General features: G+C 48.2%; 1 protein-coding gene and 1 long non-coding RNA gene across 3 annotated transcripts in view; one reads left to right on the plus strand and one right to left on the minus strand.

The window, feature by feature from the left end:
* Nucleotides 1-21900, plus strand: part of ZFHX3 (zinc finger homeobox 3) — a 250172-nt gene that overhangs the window by 221024 nt on the left and 7248 nt on the right. For both annotated transcript variants that reach the window (XM_043898963.1, XM_043898964.1), the window contains exons 6-9: nt 1917-2050; nt 2202-2402; nt 12339-12441; nt 13679-19114. In XM_043898963.1, coding sequence (XP_043754898.1) covers nt 1917-2050; nt 2202-2402; nt 12339-12441; nt 13679-19114 — 5874 coding nt within the window. The remainder of the gene's footprint in view (nt 1-1916; nt 2051-2201; nt 2403-12338; nt 12442-13678; nt 19115-21900) is intronic.
* The window catches only part of LOC122691913, a 138786-nt gene continuing 136466 nt past the window's right edge, over nt 19581-21900 (minus strand). The window contains exon 4 of the long non-coding RNA XR_006340535.1: nt 19581-20908. This is a non-coding gene — a long non-coding RNA (uncharacterized LOC122691913). The remainder of the gene's footprint in view (nt 20909-21900) is intronic.

Genomic DNA, 21900 nt, shown 5'->3' on the forward strand with positions numbered 1-21900 from the left:
AGGAGGAATTTGAAGAGCTAACGCATAGAAGACAACCAATAAGCAAAAATGAAAAATGATGGAGAATAAGGAATCTTCTGGGGGAAGGAAGATCTCAAGTCCCTGAAACATTAATTAAAGACTCCTGTTGTGGGAGTGTGCAGGTAGCAGCCCGTCACACTCAGAGTGTCTAAAACCCTTGACACAGGGTTTCGAGGGATCAGGTCTGAGGGGGTCTGGGAGATGGGAAAGTGGGCCATGGGGGAACCAGACTAGAATGTTACAGCACCTAGTTAATCGGCAGCCAGTCCATCACATTAAATATCCAGCCGTCATGTATTACCTTTCAAGTGAAAATGAATAACTCCCATTAAGAGCAAAATGGGTTTGAAGTCGATTCGAGACAGATTAAAGTACTGTTATGAATGTGTGTGTTGGGAGGAGGAGGAGGGGTCTGTATGTAATATGCTCGTCCTTGTACTTTTTAAATAATAGATGTTCTACAAACTTATGTAGACCAGGTTACCAAGATACTGGGGTTAAAGGTCACAAGATGTGCATTCTGGGAAGAGCATCCACTTCCTGGAATACTTCCTGCATTTCACTTTTTTTTTTTTTCAAAATTATTGTGTGGCCTTATGATTTTAATGAACAAAATTGATTTTTTACAACTGTTTATTAAAGCACACATCTGTAATGACAGCATCTTGTGTATCCATGTCAGAACAAATCTCAAAGCTGGAAACACGTGCTGGGTAACTAGACTGGATGAGACAGAAAGCAGTCTGACCAAAGAGTAGAAATGAGGCTTTCCATACCAATGACTTCTACATGGAGTCAGATGATTTTTCAGTGAGGGCAGCAGGCAGTGGGTATGTCTTGTCTCGCTACCATTTTTAGGATTTTTCTTCTTGCCTCTTGTAATGAGATTCTGAAAAATGGAGTTCCCCATCCAAAACAAGTGAGAGGGCCAGCCTTAAAGCTACTGACCAGGTTTCGGAATGACCAGATGTGACCACTTGAGGATTTGTGTTTATGCGAGAGGAGCCCTGCTTATTTATCCTGGTTAAACCTTGTTAGTCCAACTGTTTTCTCATCCAAATCTTACAGATCTCTTTCCATGATTCAGATAACTCCTTCTGCCACTATTCTGTACCCAGTGTTTGCTGCTTAAGTCTCAGGTGACCCTCCTCCCTCATTAGTGTTTTGTCTTTTTGGTGACATGGCGGGTGAGAGGGCATGGTCTGGGCAAGCAGATAGGAAACTCTCTCTCTGAACCACCCACTCTGAGTAAACTCTTGTGTCTGGAGCATTGACTCGTTTCTAAGTTGGATTGACACCCTGCCTAGTTCCACTCTTAAGTTATATCTCCCTGCCAAAAGCGAGTTGCTGAACCAAAGCTTGATTTTTCGCATGTGAAGAGATAAGTGCAAAAAAATCAAGCTTTGGTTCACATTGATCAGGTCTCCTTTGATTTCAAGACCTGTGACAATAAAGTTGGGAGCATACCGTTGATTACATCTATGAAAGTCTGTCTGGTTCTTGGGTTGACTCGTGGTTGGCAGAGCAGTTGGTGAGACTTCCCCAGCCACTCTCATGAGCCAGCAAGTTGTGTCCTGATCGGTGCGGAGGGGGGTCAGAACAGACTGAATGTAGGTTTATCCAACTCAGAGCTTCTTAGTCCATTTCTTCACCTTTTTTCCTTGGTGTTCAGTTGTTAAAGTTGTATAGTGACAGAAATCCATAGGCAACAGAAAGCAATGCTTGCTTCTTTCCCAGCGTGCCCAATAAACCCATCCAGATGCTCATCCTCCTTTAACTTGGGTGTTTCACAAACACCCTGAGCTATGAATGAATGTTGACTCTCACCCAGCATGCACCCTCTGGGAGCTGGCCTGGCCTGGCTGCTGGATTACATCTTCCGCTTTTCCTTCCAGCATCATCAAGCCAAGCAGAGAAGGAGCTGACAGATTCTCCTGCAACCTCCAAACGCATCTCCTTCCCAGGTAGCTCGGAGTCCCCTCTTTCTTCAAAGCGACCAAAAACATCAGAGGAGACCAAGCCGGAGCAGGTGAGGCCCGGAGGGGCTGTGCTGTGGGAGAGTATTTCAGACACCTGAGGGGAGCGGGACGGGGAGTGCAGTCTCGGTGGGCGGGCGTGGGACGGACACTGTTGCCGCGGGAACTGAAGAGTGAACCGGCGGGCGGCTGTGTCCCCCACAGATGTACCAGTGTCCCTACTGCAAGTACAGCAACGCCGACGTCAACCGGCTGCGCGTGCACGCCATGACGCAGCACTCGGTGCAGCCCATGCTCCGCTGCCCCCTCTGCCAGGACATGCTCAACAACAAGATCCACCTCCAGCTGCACCTCACCCACCTACACAGCGTGGCGCCCGACTGTGTGGAGAAGCTCATCATGACGGTAAGGCGGCCGGGAGCGGCACCTCAGGGCTCTTCTCTCCCCAGGGGTCAAGGGTGACACTGTGACAGGGACAGGATGCTGTGCTGCTGGATGCCAGAGCCAGGACAGAGTTGGAAATGTCAAAGATGGTCCTGTGACCTCTGTCAGCCTTAGTCTTGGCATGGCCGTGACCCAAAGGGCTCTGTGTTCTCCGCATCCCTCATCATCCTTCCCCCTCCAGATGCAGAGGCCTGGGGGGAGTTAACTGCAAGTTGTTATTCAGGTTCTCTAGGCCTTTACTGAGCAAGTCATATTCTAGGTTGTTCTTAGATTCATTATGTTTCATTTCATCCTCACAGCCACTGTCTAAAAAAAGGCCTGACGCGTTTACATTATGGCTGAAGAAACTGAGCCTCAGAGAAGTTAATTGGTGTGATGCCACTTTTAGGTGGCAAAGTTGAGACTTGAACCCAGATTCTCCCACTCTAGGAATGCAGCCCTGTGACAGGGGAGTCCCTCGGGTGGATGCTTTCGTTCTCAAGGCAGGAAGATGCTCAGTTGGGTAGTACGTGTCGATTCATGAACAAGGGCTTTGCATTTTGAACATGAAGTTGCTCTACCTGTGGGGCATGGCTCTAAGTGGCCACTGGAAACATGGCCCCAAAGATTACTATCAAGATTTAGATATAACATAATGTGAAAACTTTTCAAAATTCTGCAAGTGATACTAATGTTTGTCCTAAGTGATGTTTTGTCATGAGGAATATACATTTGGTGCTGCGTCAAGGGAACTTTAGCAGCCAGTGGGAAACTACGGTGACTTATGTGCTTCAAGTGTAACTTTCCATGGGTATTTTCAAATAGACTGGTGAACATTTTGAAAGATTCTCTGTAAGTGGAAACTTCCTTTTGTGGATGGTGGGTTTCTATGTTACAAGTTTCCTGGGAATTCTCTCCAGCCTTGGGATTTTCCTCAGGCTGTCATACTGGGTTGGCCAAAAAGTTCATTCGGGTCTAAGTAAAACTAAAAGACACATTTTTCCATTTTCATCAGAAACTAATGAACAATGTTTTCCTAGCTGAATGAACTTTTTGGCCAACCCAGGACTTCCCACAGCTGACCTGGAACCGTGGGAGCCTAAAGAAACAGGAAGAGATGTGAAGAGGGAGGCAGTTTCAATACATTATTCTTTTGCTTTGGTGATTATTTTTCCTGTTTAATATCACACTGGTCTAGGAAATATGAGCCTGTAGTAATCTGTATGATTGGTTTACATTAGACAGTGTTTCATTTATATATTCTTAAGGACCAGTATATAAATTTTATCTCAAATAGGCCAGTTTATCATATTAATTCTTTTATTTTTATTTATTTTTTAAATTTTTTTTGAGTTTTTTTAAAAAATTTTTTTCCCATTTATTTTTATTAGTTGGAGGCTAATTACTTTACAATATTGTAGTGGTTTTTGCCATACATTGACATGAATCAGCCATGGATTTACATGTGTTCCCCATTCCGATCCCCACCTCCCGCCTCCCTCCCCACCCGATCCCTCTGGGTCTTCCCAGTGCACCAGCCCTGAGCACTTGTCTCATGCATCCAACCTGGGCTGGTGATCTGTTTCACCCTTGATAATATACATGTTTCCATGCTGTTCTCTCAAAACATCCCACCCTCACCTTCTCCCACAGCGTCCAAAAGTCTATTCTGTACATCTGTGTCTCTTTTTCTGTTTTGCTGTTTGTCATATTAATTCTTTTATAACAGCAACAGTGTGGTACAAGGTATCAAGTCTGGTGATCATTAGAGTCTTCTTCATTTAACAACAGGATGTTACTACTGTGTTTGCTTGGGTACTAAATTCCTAAGATACTTGGGGGTGTTACTCAGGCAATGATTCTCAAATCCTTTTTGGGGGAGACTGGTGAAAATGATTCAGTAGCCTTACTGGGTATTCTATGCATGCTAGTTTGACATTTGTTATTAAGAACTCTTTAAAGTATTCTGCATGTACAAAATTAAAAAAAAATTTACTTGGCTGCACCGGGTCTTAGCTGCAGCAGGATCTCCAGTCTTCATAGTAGCATGTGGGATCTTTAGTCGTGACATGCAAACTCTTTTATTTGTGGCTTGTGGGATCTAGTTCCCTGACCAGGGATCAAACCCAGGCCCCCTGCATTGGGAGCAAGAAGACTTAGCCATGGGACCACCAGGTACGTCCCTACACGTACAGAATTGTGCGTATAATGCCAGGGAGCATAAGGATACCCACAGTTCACCCACGGAGCCAGGTTAATAAACCCTGTTTGAGAAGACTTCCCCAAGAACATAATTGTGTAGGAGAAACGTGCTCCCTAAAGAGGCTGTGCTTGGCACCTGTTCAGAAACCCCTGTATACCTACCTCATTTTCCCACAGCACACAATGGAGGTGCTTTCTAGACATTTCTAAAAAAGTGTGCAAATTGTGGGAAATGTGCTGACTATAGGAAGTTCATTTGCTAGCAACAGGAGACAGTTAATGGATTCAGAAACAAAGTTGAAAGTTGTGGGAACTGTAATCATGTAAGGGTTTGACATTTGACTGAAGATGCCTGTAAGGTCAGTTTGGTACCTCTCTTTGCATGAAGATGGAGTTACTGCATGGCTGTCGGTATTGAACTGGTTTCTTAAGTTATGAGGACGTTTTGCGTCGAGCTAAGTGAAGCAGTTCCTTCTCCATCCTTTAGCAGGATCAGCAGGAAAAAGACAAGTAGCCAAGGTTGGAGGGCAGTTTGTGGCCATACTTTGGGGTGAACCCAGGCACCCTATTTGAGGACTGGACTGCTCATCTTGATCTTTACCCTAACAATTAAGTAGTTACCACTGTCCTCCCTCTGAAAAGCATGGTGTTAAAATGAAATTTTGAAATTGTTTTACAACTGTTTATAATGAACCTGTGGTTAAAATCATGCCCCTGGAGGCTATTTTTATGGCAGTTTTATTAGAAAACTGTCCAAGGGGAAGTATTGGTTAGACTTTTTGATGGTATATCTGTTTGTTCCTGGCCATCTAGAGCAGGAAACTCTGAAAACAGCATGATGAGATATGCCCCTCAAATCAGAGCTCCATTTTCTAAACTGTATCATTAAGGAATGGTCAATGTCCAGTCATTCATCCTCCCAGAGGGGAAAGTGATGTTTGCTTTATCTCTGTGTGGCTCAGATGAATGGCAGTGAGAGGAGTGAACTTCTTCCTTGCCAGATGGTTTGACTGAATGCACTGCCTTTGGTGCAGACTAGGAAAACCTGGCACAATCTACCAAACAGACACCTCCTGGCAGATGTGGGGTGTGTCCATGGTATCTGAAGCTGTAAATTCTGGTAAATATTTTTTGCTGTCTGGGTCCAAGTTCTCAGGATCTGGCTTGAATTGGGTTTCAGTCTCTCTAAAAGTAAATTCCACCTTGATAAATGGAAATAGATTACTTTCTATACAATGTCTTTCCATTCAGTTGTAAATGGAGAGTGTTTTGAGGAGGCTTCATTTAATAATACCTTATCAGACAGCTTTCAGGAACCTGCAGTGTCTAATATGTCTGTTGCTATGGTAACAGCTGCTTGCTTATGCTCTGCATCTCATATCTGTGTCCTCCATGGGCCCCCTTCTTTTTACCGATGAAGGGGCTTGAAAAATATTCTCCACTGGGAACAATTGCAGCTCTGGCCCTCTGCTATGGAAACTGCACCCACAGCACTTCATTCTGCTGGGCCTGTGGGAAACCGAGCTCCAGAGGGTGTCTTCACACATCATAAGAAAGAAGGAAAGAAAGCTGTAAGGCTGAAGGCAGTGAGAAAGTGCCCCTCCAGGCCCCACTGAGCGGCTGCCCCCGACGCCAGTAACACAGCACCTCACCTAGTGACGGAGGAGTTCGCGTCTGAGTCAGTGACGGGGGTAGAGGAGACACTGCCTGTGCCACCTCTTTCTGTTCACTTTTCTAGGGGAGGAGGGTTGGCGGGGGGGGGGGGGAGGTTTAAGGGGGCCAGGTTTCTAGCCCCTAAATGAGAATAGGAAAGACCACCTACAATAATTTTCAGTGGTCCTGAACTATTCTAATTGATCACTGTCCTTCTAAGCGGCAGGACACACTACTGGGATTGCAGTGCATTAACACAGGGAAACTGTCTTTGTTCCTCCATCACTTAGCAAAGTGTGACCTCATGGCGGAGAATGGGGCCAAGTCTGGAGCAGCCAGCAACACCTTTCTCTAGCCCTTCGTCTTTGTTCCCTTCAGTAGTTCTTGATTATCCTGTGTGTTTTGTACATGCACTCATTTCCCCTTCACAGCTCCTGGACCCAGGCTGCCTGCAATTCCACAGCTCCCACCCCGCCACACCTCACCTCACCCCACAGCTCTCTGACTCCTGTGATGTTTCGGTCAGCATCTCTCTCTGTGCTCACCATGTGCCTGTACATCTGCGTCTCCAGACCAGGCTGGCCGCTTGGCACCCCCTGCACCGGGGCTCTCAGGTGGCCACTGGCCCTGAGGCTGGGGCACCCACTTGGGTACCAGCTCGCACTTTGTCTCCATCTCAGAGGAAGGTAATGAAAATAATCGGGCTTCATTAATTCCAAGTCCTGTGAGATGATAGCCATTTGGAGCCTGTTTGCCAATTAGATGGTCTAAATTAGAAGTGACCTTGGTATACTGCCACTGCTTGCCTCTCTGAGTCTAATGAAGCTTTTCTCTCCAATTCAGTCTCCTTCTCAGCTCTCTTTTTTCTCTCTTCTGCTGTATGTGTTTGTGTGTGTGTGTGTGTGAGAGAGAGAGAGAGAGAGAGACAACTGCTCATGTGTTTCCTGTTCTCCCACCTATCTCCTTTTTTCAGTCTTTCTGATTCTTAGATTTTTAAAATCTGGTTCAGGGCTACATTTGTTTCTCACCCACATGAATGTTAATATTGCTCTACAATTTTTCCTCATGAGTTTTAGGTTAAAAAAAAAAAAGACAGCCACATAGATGACATTTTAGAAGGAAAACGAGACAGAGAAATGGCCCTCTGGACACCAGGGTCCAGCGCCCAACCTGGCACAATTGGAAGGCAGTAAAAAAAAAAACAAAAAAAACCTCTGAGGCTTTGCTGCCAAGTAGTGCCTGGCTTGCTGGCTGCAGGCGTGCAGACAGCTCCTGCATCCTGGCAGCCATTGAGGTCAGAGGAGGAAGTAAGCAGCTGGACCCTCACTGGCACCATCAGCTCTAGATCCCCCACTAGCTAGAATGCTAAGGTCTGGAAGCACTGGCTTTTAAAGAATAGGACCAATGCCTCATTCACCAGGTGTACAGACTAGCCAGGTCTCTGTTGGGAAGGCCTGTGTCTGAGGTTCTGTCTTTCCGTCTGTCACCATTCCCTCTTTCTTTCCCTCCATCTGAGGCTCTTCAGTCTGTTGATTTTTTACTGAAAATGTGAAGGATTTCAGCCTCTTTGGGAGTCTAGGTTTTGGCAAACCTGTCCTTGCACTTGGAATAGTGAGCCTTTCAGAAAGCAACTCTACTCAGGCGAGCACTGCCAAGGCTGTGGGGATGAAAGTCTCAGAGAAGTGAGGTGCAGTACTTGAGTCTGAGAAGATACCTTTGCTTGCCAGCATGTGGAACCTGTTGGTTGCATTGATCTAACCTCAGGGTGGCCTTGAGGGATGAATTTGCATGAACAGTTCCGTTAAGAATTTAGCAAAACTTATATACCCCTTGGTTGCTCAAGGTGTTGTGTTTGGCCATTTCACATCCATGACCCAAAGAAAGCAAGGAGTGTGGCAGCTCCTTATAATCCAGCTTCTTCCACTAAGAAAGAGTAAACATCAGCGGCCCCTCCTGGATGTCACAGTGGGAACCAGACCCACATCTAAGACTCTGGCTTTTATAAGATGAGTCCTTGAAGCTTTAAGGCCCACTCACGTCATAGAAACTTGAAAGGCATTAAATTGTAATCCTAAATAATGGTGAACCAAACAGGAGGTATTTACAAAGCCATGTCAACTTTCCTAGTAGTTCAAGGGCAATTACCTGAGTCCAGGAATTTCTCTCCAGGGAGCCTGTGATTTCCTGAAATTATCTGCAATAGTCTGTTTGAAAGTATTTTTTCTAGGAGCCTGCCACTTTCATCAGATTTCCTAATGAGTTTATGATATCTAAAAGGTTAATTATTCTGGATGTGAGCTTCTTGGGCCCAGGGACCTGGTCTTGCTCTGTCTCACAAGCAAGTGGCACAGGGACCTTGTACAAAGTTTAGTGTATGATGGTCAAATGAATGGACAAGCAGAATCACTTGAGGCCCTTCCTTCTCATCAACTGAGTTGTTTTGGAATTGTTTAAGCGTGAAAATTTTTTGTATCAGTGTAGAATGCTTCTACTTCTATTGTCATATATGAGAATTGCTGAAACTTGAAGATTTCTAGCATCAGCGCAGAACTCCCCATTTCTCACTCTATGTGAGACCTGTTTACTTGTTTGGAAGGTTCTATCCCTGCTCAGATGATACTTTGTTCCTGTGTTCTCATCAACTCTGCAAACCTGGCTTGGCTCAGAGAAGCAGGAAGAAGGCGTGTGCTATCCAGACCGCCACCAATCAAGAGAGACTCAAATTCTGAGGAAGTCATTGCCCTAAGAGATTGAACTTTCTTACCTGAAAAACTTGGACTTTTAGTTAAAAGTCTGTTTTCATAGTCTTAAGTCCCCTTTATACATTAGTGACAAGTATGGGGGAATGTAATTTAACATACTCATTGTGTATGGTTGTAAGATTACTGGAAGAATCAATCTACATGGATGTCGATGAAAGACAAGTAGGTGTTTGGACTGATAGTGTGGTCTGGCCAAACCTTAATCTCTTTGGCATTTGAGTCTGTGGTTGGGGGTGCTGGGACAGTGTGTGTAATGGCATCCAGTGCTTGGGGGGTTTGCAGCTTGGACACATTGGGTGAGGGAGAAAGGGGGCTGGTTATACTGTGGGCAGGTTTGGTCCCTTCACCTGCGAGTGTGCTCCGATGCTCCTCGTGAAAGGAAGGCCTTTACAGAACTGTGCTTGGCACTGGTGAGTGACCGCCTTTCCCAGGGACCTCCAGCCTGGCTGGGGTGGTTTGAGCCTTCCATGCTGCGTGGCCACCAGATCTGATTGGGAGACAAGGGGTGCTGAAGGAACTCTGCCCTTGGCCGACTTCTGTCATCTTCTGTGAGCACAGCTCCTCAGTGAGCCCTCGGCAGAACCGTACTTTTGGCTGTTGACCAAAAAAGCATGGAAACTTTGAGTGACAGGATTGAGAAGTTGGTAGAAGGAGGAGTGGACACAGACACAGGAACATTTAATGCCCAAGAGCTTACATGGGGCCTGTCCTGCATAGCAAAGAGGCTGCCATTGCAATCTCTCTGTTCAGACACATGGGCAGATAGATAGACCCCATCAGAATTTCTAGATCCTTAGGATTCCCTTCAGGAGTCTTCCTCTCAGTCTCCTGGGAACTTCTTGTCCATTAAGATTTTATATGCTGAATCTTTTTTGTTTGCTTGCTTTCAGGGAGAGGTTGGGTACACTATAGATGAGAAGATGCAGGTAGATAAAAGTAATTACTTAAACATATACGGGGCAAGACTTACAGGTTTGGAGGCCCAGATTAAGATGCAGAGGAGCGTGTGAGGTTGATGATTATATTTCGGGGAGAGTTAATTGATGGAAGGTGAAGGCAGACAAAGAACCGCTGCTTACTGCCTTCTTGAATCCCAATCAGGAATTATGATTAAAGTCGCGGCGAGACAACAGAGGGCTGATGAATTGGTGTCTTTTTTTTTTTTTTTCTTTTTTGCCGTCATTCACACTTGATTGACTTCAACCTTTCAAGTGCAAAAGTCTCTCTTTTCCATTATTATTCATAGCCATCTGAGTTTTTCTAATTAAAGTGTATGAAAACAATTACTGATCCGTCGTACTGAGTCTGTTAGAGGGGATGTCTGCCTTACTGTAATGCGTATAAAGAGCCCACAGTTTTCTATAATGATGTGCAGCTGAGGTGTTAGATAATTTTATTCTTTTTTACTCTGTAGGGCTTTTTTTTATTTCTCATGATTCATTTTTCATAATTCCTAAAGATCCCAGGAAAGGACTGATCCTGCAGCTACAACTGAGAAAGGAGGTGGGGGGCAGTCTTTTTTTCCTTTCCCTTTCTCCCCATCTTGCCCCCAACCTCGTGCTCCCCCTTGGTTGAGGACTATAAATTAATCGGTGACCTTTCACTTCTTGGATTCCCGCTGGACTCCCCAACCACACTGGTCAGAAATGCTTTCTATTAAAAAGAAAATAGATGGAATGAGTTTGGCAATCTCTGCTCTATTCCTAACGATTCATCAACAGCTAGCCTTAACCAGCTGCCAGTGAGCTTTGTGTGAGGGTGCAATGTCTGGGCAAGAGGGGTTCTGTGTCACTCACGTGCACCTGCCGCACACCTGCTGTTCATAAACACGGGGCTCCTCAGAGCCCTTCTCCAGTGCCTGTTGCTTAATTTCTGCACCTTTGGGCATCTGGGTTGCTGAGATTATCCTAACACCCTGAAATGTAAGGGGGAGTTACCTTTTTGGTATTTATGGGGACAGCTGTCCAAGTTTCCCCTTGAGGTGGAACCTACCACTGATGATTCTAGTGAATGCATCAGCAGCGATTTTGAACAAGGCCAGAATCCTTAAACCATTAGAAATTAATAGTAAGATTTATTTTAAATATTTAATTTTGAACAGTAATCTAGATGTTCCGGTCTTTGCAACAGCAAGAGAAGATACTATCTCAGTGGTCATGTTTGATGAGGAAACAACGTCTCCAGGTGGGCTGGGTGCCATGTAGAAAGGCTAGTGGTGACTGTATGTTTCTGTTCCTGTAACCTCGGGGTCAGTTTATGTCTCAGGCTGCATTCAAACAGGGGACGATTTCTGATTCACCTGGGAATATACTCAACTACCTTGCTGTCCTGTAGCAGGCAAAGGGGCACTGCTTCTTTTTAAACGAAGATGCTTTTAGCCTTATGTTGCATACTGAGGGCTTCTTATCACATTAATGGAAGGCAAATGATAACGTGTTTGGACAAGTTTCTGGCCAGATGGCAGGACAGCCTGGAGAAATAAATCCCTAAAATCTGACCTTAAATTGTAGCTCTTTTGACCCAGGTTGCTATATTGGGCAGCAACAGCCGTGGCCGAGGTGGGGCTGCCCTGCTGTAGGATGCAGGACACCCTCCGGGCTACCACACAGGTGGGGGCTCCCTCCAATGCTGTGTGCCTCAGGCAGAGACCCTGGGAGAAATCCTGACTGCAGTGAGTCGTAAGAAATGCTCATCTGCACTTGATCTCAGTTTATAAAGGGTTACAAAATGTTGTTTCCTAGAAAATCTGCCAGTGTGTCTGCATGTCCTTAGCCTTCCCTTTGTTCTCCTCTCTTCTTCTTACCCTTTCTCTCGCTCATTCCCCTCCTCTTCTTGCCTGAATACATTTTGAAAATAGTACTACAATGCTCCCTGCTTCAAGATTACAGTGTACTTTACTAGGTATGATTTAATTAGGGCCCTTATTATGTTTTCAGCAGCTTAAGGTGGGCCTTTCAACTTATCTACCTAATTGGTTGCACAAGAAGTTTCACAGCCCATGACAAAACATTGTCAGTGATCAAAGTCAAAATTCTGCATAAAGGAAAAATATTAATAATAAGATTATTCTTCAAGTGTGCACTGCTAATTATGTCCAGAATGTAACCGTAGAAACACTTTTGACTGATGTGAGCTTTGTCTAATAAACATGAATCTTCAGTGAGCTATGGAAAGTGACACCTCCAGTCTTAACACTGGTGAAGGCTAATTTTGCTTATTAAATAATTTCTACACATTTTCCTATTTGGGTCTCTTTCCTCTCCTTTTGACTTGCCTCGTGTCTCTGCCGCTTGCTCTTCAGGTGACCACCCCTGAGATGGTGATGCCCAGCAGCATGTTCCTCCCAGCGGCTGTTCCAGATCGAGACGGGAGCTCCAGTGTGGAGGAGGCAGGAAAGCAGCCTGGTTAGTGTCATGACTCTTGACCTTGAGAAGAGAAAAAGAATGTTCATAGGGCAAGAGTGCCGCAGATTCCTTACTGTACTCCTAAGCTGAATGTAACTTTTCAAGGGATGAGGGGCACTGTTGTCAGCACTGGATACTTGGGCTCTTAGTGGGTATCTGTGCTCTTCTTGTGGTTTGAAGTGAGAAAAGCTCAGGTGAGAACCAGTGAGGTTCTGGTGGACACATGTCCCCTTAGACTGTACAGTGAGGAAGTTAATGACCAGAGACTCAGTCAGTACACACACAACTTACCATCCCAAGCCGTTACATATTCCCTCTCTGAGGACTTAAACATGAGGGACTTGTGGAGCACACGGGTGATCTCAGGGCACTGGATTAGGTATCTTTCTAGGTGCTGTATCTGCACAGAACTGTTCTCTGAGACTTCCAGGACTGTCTCATAGGAGGCAGCAGAAAAGAACATTTGGAAGGGACGCTGTTGTAAACATAGATGCTGGTGGTGCCCTGTGGTGAGCCCTCACTGGGTGGGACCTCTGTTTATGAGTCTCTCCTCCATCACTGACATCTTGTCAGCAGCTAAGATTTAAGTTGGGAAGAGCTCTGCCCCACCTCCTCCCTTGTGATTTCTCCATACTAGGCAGTGTACCACTGACCTGAAAAAGGGTCAGAATATTTATGGGTGTGATGATCTCACTGTAGAAAAAATTTTTAATGTATTTTCATAATTGGCCACTTGAACATGCATTGCTTATTGAATAGAGAGGATAGTCAGAAGTCACATTGTAACAGGAAATTTAATGCCTAAGAAATATATCCATAATATATCCCCACATCCAAAATTTCTTGTTACAACGGACAGCAGTCCTTACAAATGCCCCACATCTTAGCAGCACACTAAATCACATATTCTACAGTTTAGATCCACGTAAAAGGGGTATCCTTTTATTTGTTGAGAAACTGAAACAGATATTGTTTAAAAGACAGATCTGTGTGATGGTATAGGCCTACTAAGAGTTGAGACTTTCTGTATTTCCTTTTCTTCCTCTCTTCTTCCTATGTGCTTATATAGCATGTGCTCTCTGGGGGCAGGCGGGGGGGGGGGGGGCGCTCCATGGAGAGTGTGTGTCTGCAGGTTGGGTACTTCCCTCATCATCAGATTCTGTGTTCACAAGGCCTTGCTAGGCAGGCAGCTCGAAGCCCTCTTTATCATTGGGCTTGATTTCTATTTTCTTTACAGAAACCTCAGAGGATCTGGGAAAGAACATCTTACCCTCTGCGAGCACAGAACACAGTGGAGATTTGAAACCCTCTCCTGTGGACCCGGGCTCTGTGAGAGAAGATTCAGGCTTCCTGTGCTGGAAGAAGGGGTGCAACCAGGTTTTCAAAACTTCCGCCACCCTCCAGACGCACTTCAACGAGGTTCACGGCAAGAGGCCCCAGCTGCCGGTGTCGGATCGCCACGTGTACAAGTACCGCTGCAACCAGTGCAGCCTGGCCTTCAAGACCGTGGAGAAGCTGCAGCTGCACTCTCAGTACCACGTGATCAGAGCGGCCACCATGTGCTGTCTCTGTCAGCGCAGTTTCCGAACTTTCCAGGCTCTGAAAAAACACCTTGAGACAAGCCACCTGGAGTTGAGTGAGGCCGACATCCAGCAGCTTTATGGCGGCCTTCTGGCCAATGGGGACCTCCTGGCAATGGGGGACCCCACCCTGGCCGAGGACCATACCATAATCGTGGAGGAAGACAAGGAGGAAGAGAGTGACTTGGAGGATAAACAGAGCCCGACGGGCAGCGACTCTGGGTCGGTACAAGAGGACTCAGGCTCAGAGCCAAAGAGAGCCCTACCTTTCCGCAAAGGCCCCAACTTCACCATGGAAAAATTCCTGGACCCTTCTCGCCCTTACAAGTGCACCGTCTGCAAGGAATCTTTCACTCAAAAGAACATCCTGCTCGTGCACTACAATTCTGTCTCCCACTTACACAAGTTAAAGAGAGCCCTTCAAGAATCGGCTACCGGTCAGCCAGAACCCACCAGCAGCCCTGACAACAAACCTTTTAAGTGCAACACTTGCAACGTGGCCTACAGCCAGAGTTCCACCCTGGAGATCCACATGCGCTCTGTGCTGCATCAGACCAAGGCCCGGGCAGCCAAGCTGGAGGCGGCGAGCAGCAGCAGTAATGGCACCGGGGGTGGCAGCACAGCCCCCTTGAGCTCCTCCACCCCGAGTCCTGTGAGCACCAGTGGCAGTAACACCTTTACCACCACCAACCCAAGCAGTGCTGGCATCGCTGCGAGCTCCAGCTTATTGAGTCAAGTGCCCGCTGAAAGTATAGGAATGCCACCCCTGGGGAACCCCATCAGTGCCAACATTGCATCCCCTGCAGAGCCCAAGGAAGCCAACCGGAAGAAGCTGGCAGACATGATTGCATCCAGGCAGCAGCAGCAGCAGCAGCAGCAACAAGCACAGACACTGGCCCAGGCCCAGGCTCAAGTTCAAGCTCACCTGCAGCAGGAGCTGCAGCAGCAGGCGGCTCTGATCCAGTCCCAGCTGTTCAACCCCACCCTTCTGCCCCACTTCCCCATGACCACCGAGACCCTGCTCCAGCTGCAGCAGCAGCAGCATCTCCTCTTCCCCTTCTACATCCCTAGTGCCGAATTCCAGCTCAACCCGGAGGTGAGCTTGCCGGTGACCAGTGGGGCTCTAACGCTGACGGGGACGGGGCCAGGCCTGCTGGAAGACCTGAAGGCCCAGGTTCAGATCCCGCAGCAGGGCCACCAGCAGATGCTGCAGCAGCAGCAGCAGCAGCAGAGCCAGCTCCCTCTGCCCCAGAGTCACCCTGCCCTCCTACAGCCCGGCCAGCACACTGAAAAGAAAAACAAACTGGTTATCAAAGAAAAGGAGAAAGAAAGCCAGAGAGAGAGGGACAGTGCCGAGGGGGGAGAGATCAACTCGGGACCAAAGGAATCACTGCCTGATGCCTTGAAGGCCAAAGAGAAGAAAGAACTGGCCCCGGGGGTTAGTTCTGAGCCCTCCATGCTCCCTCCACGCATTGCCTCAGATGCCAGAGGGAATGCTACCAAGGCCTTGCTGGAGAACTTCGGCTTTGAGCTGGTCATCCAGTACAACGAGAACAAGCAGAAGGTGCAGAAGAAGAATGGGAAGACAGAACAGGGCGAGAACCCAGAGAAGCTTGAGTGTGATTCCTGCGGCAAGCTGTTTTCTAACATCTTGATTTTAAAGAGTCATCAAGAGCATGTTCATCAAAATTACTTTCCATTTAAACAGCTAGAGAGATTTGCCAAACAGTACCGCGAGCACTACGACAAGCTGTACCCCCTGAGGCCTCAGACCCCCGAGCCGCCGCCCCCGCCGCCGCCCCCGCCTCCACCCCCGCTGCCGGCAGCGCCGCCCCAGCCAGCATCCACCCCGGCCATCCCTGCGTCGGCCCCACCCATCACCTCACCCACCATCGCCCCGGCCCAGCCGTCCGTGCCGCTCACCCAGCTCTCCGTGCCCATGGAGCTGCCCATCTTCTCGCCACTCATGATGCAGACGATGCCACTGCAGACACTGCCGGCTCAGCTGCCCCCTCAGCTTGGACCCGTGGAGCCCCTGCCCACGGACCTGGCCCAGCTGTACCAGCATCAGCTCAATCCGAGTCTGCTCCAGCAGCAGAATAAGCGGCCTCGCACCAGGATCACGGATGACCAGCTCCGAGTCCTGCGGCAGTATTTTGACATTAACAACTCCCCCAGTGAAGAGCAGATCAAAGAGATGGCAGACAAGTCTGGGTTGCCCCAGAAAGTGATCAAGCACTGGTTCAGAAACACGCTCTTCAAAGAGCGGCAGCGGAACAAGGACTCCCCTTACAACTTCAGCAATCCTCCTATCACCAGCCTGGAGGAGCTCAAGATTGACTCTCGGCCCCCTTCACCAGAACCTCAGAAGCAGGAGTACTGGGGGAGCAAGAGGTCTTCGAGAACAAGGTTTACTGACTATCAACTGAGGGTCCTGCAGGACTTCTTTGATGCCAACGCTTACCCAAAGGACGACGAATTTGAGCAACTCTCTAATTTACTGAACCTTCCAACCCGAGTCATAGTGGTCTGGTTTCAAAACGCCCGACAGAAGGCCAGGAAAAATTATGAGAATCAGGGAGAGGGCAAAGATGGAGAGCGGCGTGAGCTTACAAATGATAGGTATATTCGAACAAGCAACTTGAACTACCAGTGCAAGAAGTGCAGCCTGGTGTTCCAGCGCATCTTCGATCTCATCAAGCACCAGAAGAAGCTGTGTTACAAAGATGAGGACGAGGAAGGGCAGGATGACAGCCAGAATGAGGACTCCATGGATGCCATGGAAATCCTGACACCCACCAGTTCCTCCTGCAGCACCCCGATGCCCTCCCAGGCTTACAGCGCCCCAGCACCCGCAGCCAATACGGCATCCTCTGCTTTCTTACAGCTTCCATCAGAGGCTGATGAGCTGGCCACCTTCAGTGCAAAACCAGAGGCGAGTGATGAGAAACCAAAGCAGGCTGACCCTCCCAGTGCACAGCCAAACCAAACCCAGGAGAAGCAAGGACAACCAAAGGCAGAGCTGCAGCAGCAAGACCAGCCCGAGCAGAAGATGAGCGCTGCCCAGCAGAAGCTCCCGCAGCTGACGTCCCCCGCACCGGTACCTACGCAGCCTCCTCCACAGGTGCCCCCCCCTCAGTGCCCCTTGCCCCAGTCAAGCCCCAGCCCCTCCCAGCTCTCCCACCTGCCCCTCAAGCCCCTCCATACGTCAACTCCTCAGCCGCTGGCCAACCTACCTCCTCAGCTAATCCCCTACCAGTGTGACCAGTGCAAGTTGGCGTTCCCATCGTTTGAGCACTGGCAGGAGCATCAGCAGCTTCACTTCCTGAGTGCACAGAACCAATTCATCCACCCCCAGTTCTTGGACAGGTCACTGGATATGCCTTTCATGCTGTTTGACCCCAGTAACCCACTGCTGGCAAGCCAGCTGCTCTCTGGGGCCATACCTCAGATTCCGGCAAGCTCAGCCACTTCCCCTTCAACTCCCACCTCCACGATGAACACTCTGAAGAGGAAGCTGGAGGAAAAGGCCAGCGCAAGCCCTGGAGAAAACGACAGTGGGACAGGGGGAGAAGAACCTCAGAGAGACAAGCGTCTGAGGACAACTATCACACCAGAACAGCTAGAAATTCTCTACCAAAAGTATCTCTTGGACTCCAATCCAACTCGAAAGATGTTGGATCACATCGCGCATGAGGTGGGCTTGAAGAAACGTGTAGTCCAAGTCTGGTTTCAGAACACCCGGGCCCGGGAAAGGAAAGGACAGTTCCGGGCGGTGGGCCCAGCGCAGGCCCACAGGAGGTGCCCTTTCTGCAGAGCACTCTTCAAAGCCAAGACTGCCCTGGAGGCTCATATCCGGTCCCGTCATTGGCATGAAGCCAAGAGAGCTGGCTACAACCTAACTCTGTCTGCAATGCTCTTAGACTGTGACGGGGGACTGCAGATGAAGGGAGATATTTTTGATGGAACTAGCTTTTCCCACCTACCCCCAAGCAGTAGTGATGGCCAAGGTGTTCCCCTCTCACCTGTGAGCAAAACCATGGAGTTGTCTCCCAGGACTCTTCTGAGCCCTTCTTCCATCAAGGTGGAAGGCATGGAAGATTTTGAAAGCCCCTCCATGTCCTCAGTTAATCTAAACTTTGACCAGACTAAGCTGGACAATGATGACTGTTCCTCAGTCAACACAGCGATCACAGATACCACTACTGGAGATGAGGGCAATGCAGATAATGATAGTGCGACGGGAATAGCAACTGAAACCAAATCCTCTTCTGCGCCCAGTGAAGGGTTGACCAAAGCAGCCATGATGGCAATGTCCGAGTATGAAGATCGGTTGTCATCCGGCCTGGTCAGCCCAGCTCCCAGCTTTTACAGCAAGGAATACGACAATGAAGGTACCGTGGACTACAGTGAAACCTCAAGCCTTGCAGACCCCTGCTCTCCAAGCCCTGGTGTGAGTGGGTCAGCAGGCAAATCTGGAGACAGCGGGGATAGGCCCGGGCAGAAACGTTTTCGCACTCAAATGACCAATCTGCAGCTGAAGGTCCTCAAGTCATGCTTCAATGACTACCGGACACCCACCATGCTGGAGTGTGAAGTCCTGGGCAATGACATTGGACTGCCAAAGAGAGTTGTTCAGGTCTGGTTCCAGAATGCCCGGGCAAAAGAAAAGAAGTCCAAGTTAAGCATGGCCAAGCATTTTGGTATAAACCAAACAAGTTACGAGGGACCCAAAACAGAGTGCACTTTGTGTGGCATCAAGTACAGCGCTCGGCTGTCTGTACGTGACCATATCTTTTCCCAACAGCATATCTCCAAAGTTAAAGACACCATTGGAAGCCAGCTGGACAAGGAGAAAGAGTACTTTGACCCAGCCACTGTACGTCAGCTGATGGCTCAACAAGAGCTGGACCGGATTAAAAAGGCCAATGAGGTCCTTGGACTGGCAGCTCAGCAGCAAGGGATGTTCGACAACGCCCCTCTGCAGGCTCTCAACCTTCCTACGGCATACCCGGCGCTCCAGGGCATTCCTCCTGTGTTGCTCCCTGGCCTCAACAGCCCCTCCCTGCCAGGCTTCACTCCATCCAACACAGGTGGGTTCTGCTCTCAGCGATTTCTCCCAGTAGTAAAGAGCCACCACACAAAACCTGAGTGCTGGGCAAATGGGAGGCTCCACATTGCTAGTTCTCTAACTGCAACAGAATCTCAGGTCCCTTCCACTGAGTCTCCCTAGAGCTGTGGTGTACATGACCCTTCCACTTCCCAGTTCAAGAATGGGGACCCTGGAGTTGGAACGAGCTCCTGAAACCATACTCCTGCCTGGTGTTCAGCACAGACCAGGGTGTGTGCTGTGGGCATGAACTGGAGGGTTCTGGTGTACTAGATCCTGGGGTGTTTTTGAGACAGCAGTTTCCATTATGGATCCTTCCATTCAGTCTTTGTGAAAATGCAGATCCCTTCTAGAAATCTATTGAAAATATAAAACATTTGAACATCCTAGCTAATTTTGGGTTCTGCCCTCTGGAAACAGGTTGAAGAGAATTTAAATCAACTCTCTGCTGTCCCCTGAGGTCCCGCCTCCTGTTTCAGAGACCTGCTCTCACAGGAGAGAGGCTACCAGAAAGTAGCTCTCACAAGGTGGAGCCTTACTCCTGGGGTTCCCTTTGATTCAGAAACACAGTAGTGTGTTAGTTTGGGGTTTTGGCTGCACCATGTGGCATGTGGGATCTTAGTTCCCTGTCTAGGGATTGAACCCACACACCCTGCAGTGGAAGCATGCAGCCTTAACCACTGGACCACCCTCTAGTTTCTAATTAGACTACCTCCATACTGGAATGCACTGACCAGGAACTTGTATTGGGCAATGTGGTTCTGAATTATGATGTGTTTTATAGTTGTCTAAACCGACAATGTTTATTTTTAGGGGTGTTCAATCACCTCTTCGTTTCCTTCTGCCCATTTCCCTTTCTAATGCAGAGTCACATACTTGGTACTCGTTTTTCTACCTCATTGGGAGTTCCACAGTTCTTCCTGTGTGCCTCTCTTGTTCCTCCTCCTCCTCGTTCCTCACCCGTCTTCTCTGGATCCAGCTGCCTTTCCTAAATTGGACCCTCACCTCTAGGATCCTGTGAGGCTTAGCACGAGTTAGTAAGTCCCCCACAGCCTGTACTGACCAGGGCGCATTCTCCAAAGCAGAGCCCCTCAGTGTGCCTCCTTACCTCCGAAACGTCCCAGTTCCCAGGGGCTCTAGTGGTTCAGCTGCTTCCCAGAGCGGCCCTTCTTTCTGGTTGAATTAAATCCAAGTTTTATAATTTTGGCAGTGGTTTTACAGGACATGAAGCTACCTCATTCCTAATCCCACTTTCTTATCCTAAGAGAAGAAAGCATTAAGATGTAGAAGTCGCTGCTTACCTGTGTTGACAAGTAGTGTCACAGGATGATGATAAGAGTCAGCTAGACATAAGCCAGGAAACAGGCGATGGGAAGTGGCTGAGTACTGAACTACTCCTGTAGCCTGGGACCTTGGCAGAGGGGCTTGGGAAGGCCCAACATTTCATAGTAATGAGAAAGAATCAGAATGTCTGATCTGTTCCCCTTGTCTTACAGATGAGAAAACTGAGGCCCAGAGAGGTCAAGACCATTCAGCAAGCTAGGGCAGGAGCCAGAGCTCCCGCCCAGGCCTCCAGGCTCCCAGTGCTATGCACTGGGCTCCTTCCACAGCACCCAGTGTGAGCCAGTCAGTCAACGGGTATATGCTTAGTGCTCCTCAGGTTCTGATCACTTACAGTGGACGCCAGGTAGGAAGATATGCTCTTAATCATTCAGGGCAGCTAGGCATGCCCCAGTTACCACCACCGACTGAACCACAGCTCCCAGGAGTACTGCATCTGCAATTAGGAAAGAAAGGACTATGTCAGGCCCAATGGTAAGCTCTTTCCATGACCTTCCATTTCCTCCCCACACCCATCTACTGTGGAAAGCCGAGGTTCCAAGCATCACATGGCAGACGTGTCAGCCACAGTCCACACTGCGTCAGGAGTGGACTCAGCCACTCCAGGAGTGCGTGACTCAGCCTCAGGGAGGTGAAGTGGCTTTGTTTGGTTCTGACCTTACAAATGAGAAAACCAAAGCCACAGGATTATTGTGAGAATGTACTGAGCTACTTTACTGAGTGAACACGCCTAGTGCAGAGCCTGGTAAATAGCAGAGGTTCAGTACTATTCCTTAAAATTGAATCTCTTTTGTCCTGCCATTTCTTCTCTGGGAGCCTGATGCCATAGGGACGGGGCAATGAGGAGGCATTTCTTCTCTGCCCTGCTGAGCACCTGGCTCTGGCTGCAGCTCCAACCTAAAACCTAGAGCAAGCCTGTTGCCTCGAAGTAGACAGAGCCATGTCCCAAGTGTGGAATTCATTATCTGGTCTGTCCCTGCCTTATTTGTGCTACCTTAACTAACAAACCTTTACTGGGTTTTTCTAGTGAGACACATCTTCTCTGATTTTGGTCCCTTAGCTGCATTCAGGAAACTGGATGACTTAATCTCAGCTGTCCCTTTCTGTCACTTTGGAAGCGTTAGTTAATGATGTCATGTGATGCTGAGGGAAGCATCCTCCTCACTATCCCGAAGTTAATGCATGTTTTTTCTGGGATTGGCAACTGGAGGCAACCTTGTTCTCCTCACCTGAAATGTGAGGGTTTTTAATGCAGTGTGATAGCCCAGGGAACCCTATGCCACTGGAGCCAGAAATCAACATTGTCTTCACCTGGGTCTGGCCTTCAGGAATGTTTACTCTCATGAAGACAGTGACTTGTTTGGAACCCCCCACCCCAACTTTCTTGCTGAAGGTGGTCCAGATGAAGAGAAGGGATGTCTACTGTCT

This window comes from Cervus elaphus, chromosome 4, assembly GCF_910594005.1.
Source record: "Cervus elaphus chromosome 4, mCerEla1.1, whole genome shotgun sequence".
In the NCBI taxonomy this organism is placed as follows: Eukaryota; Metazoa; Chordata; class Mammalia; order Artiodactyla; family Cervidae; genus Cervus; species Cervus elaphus.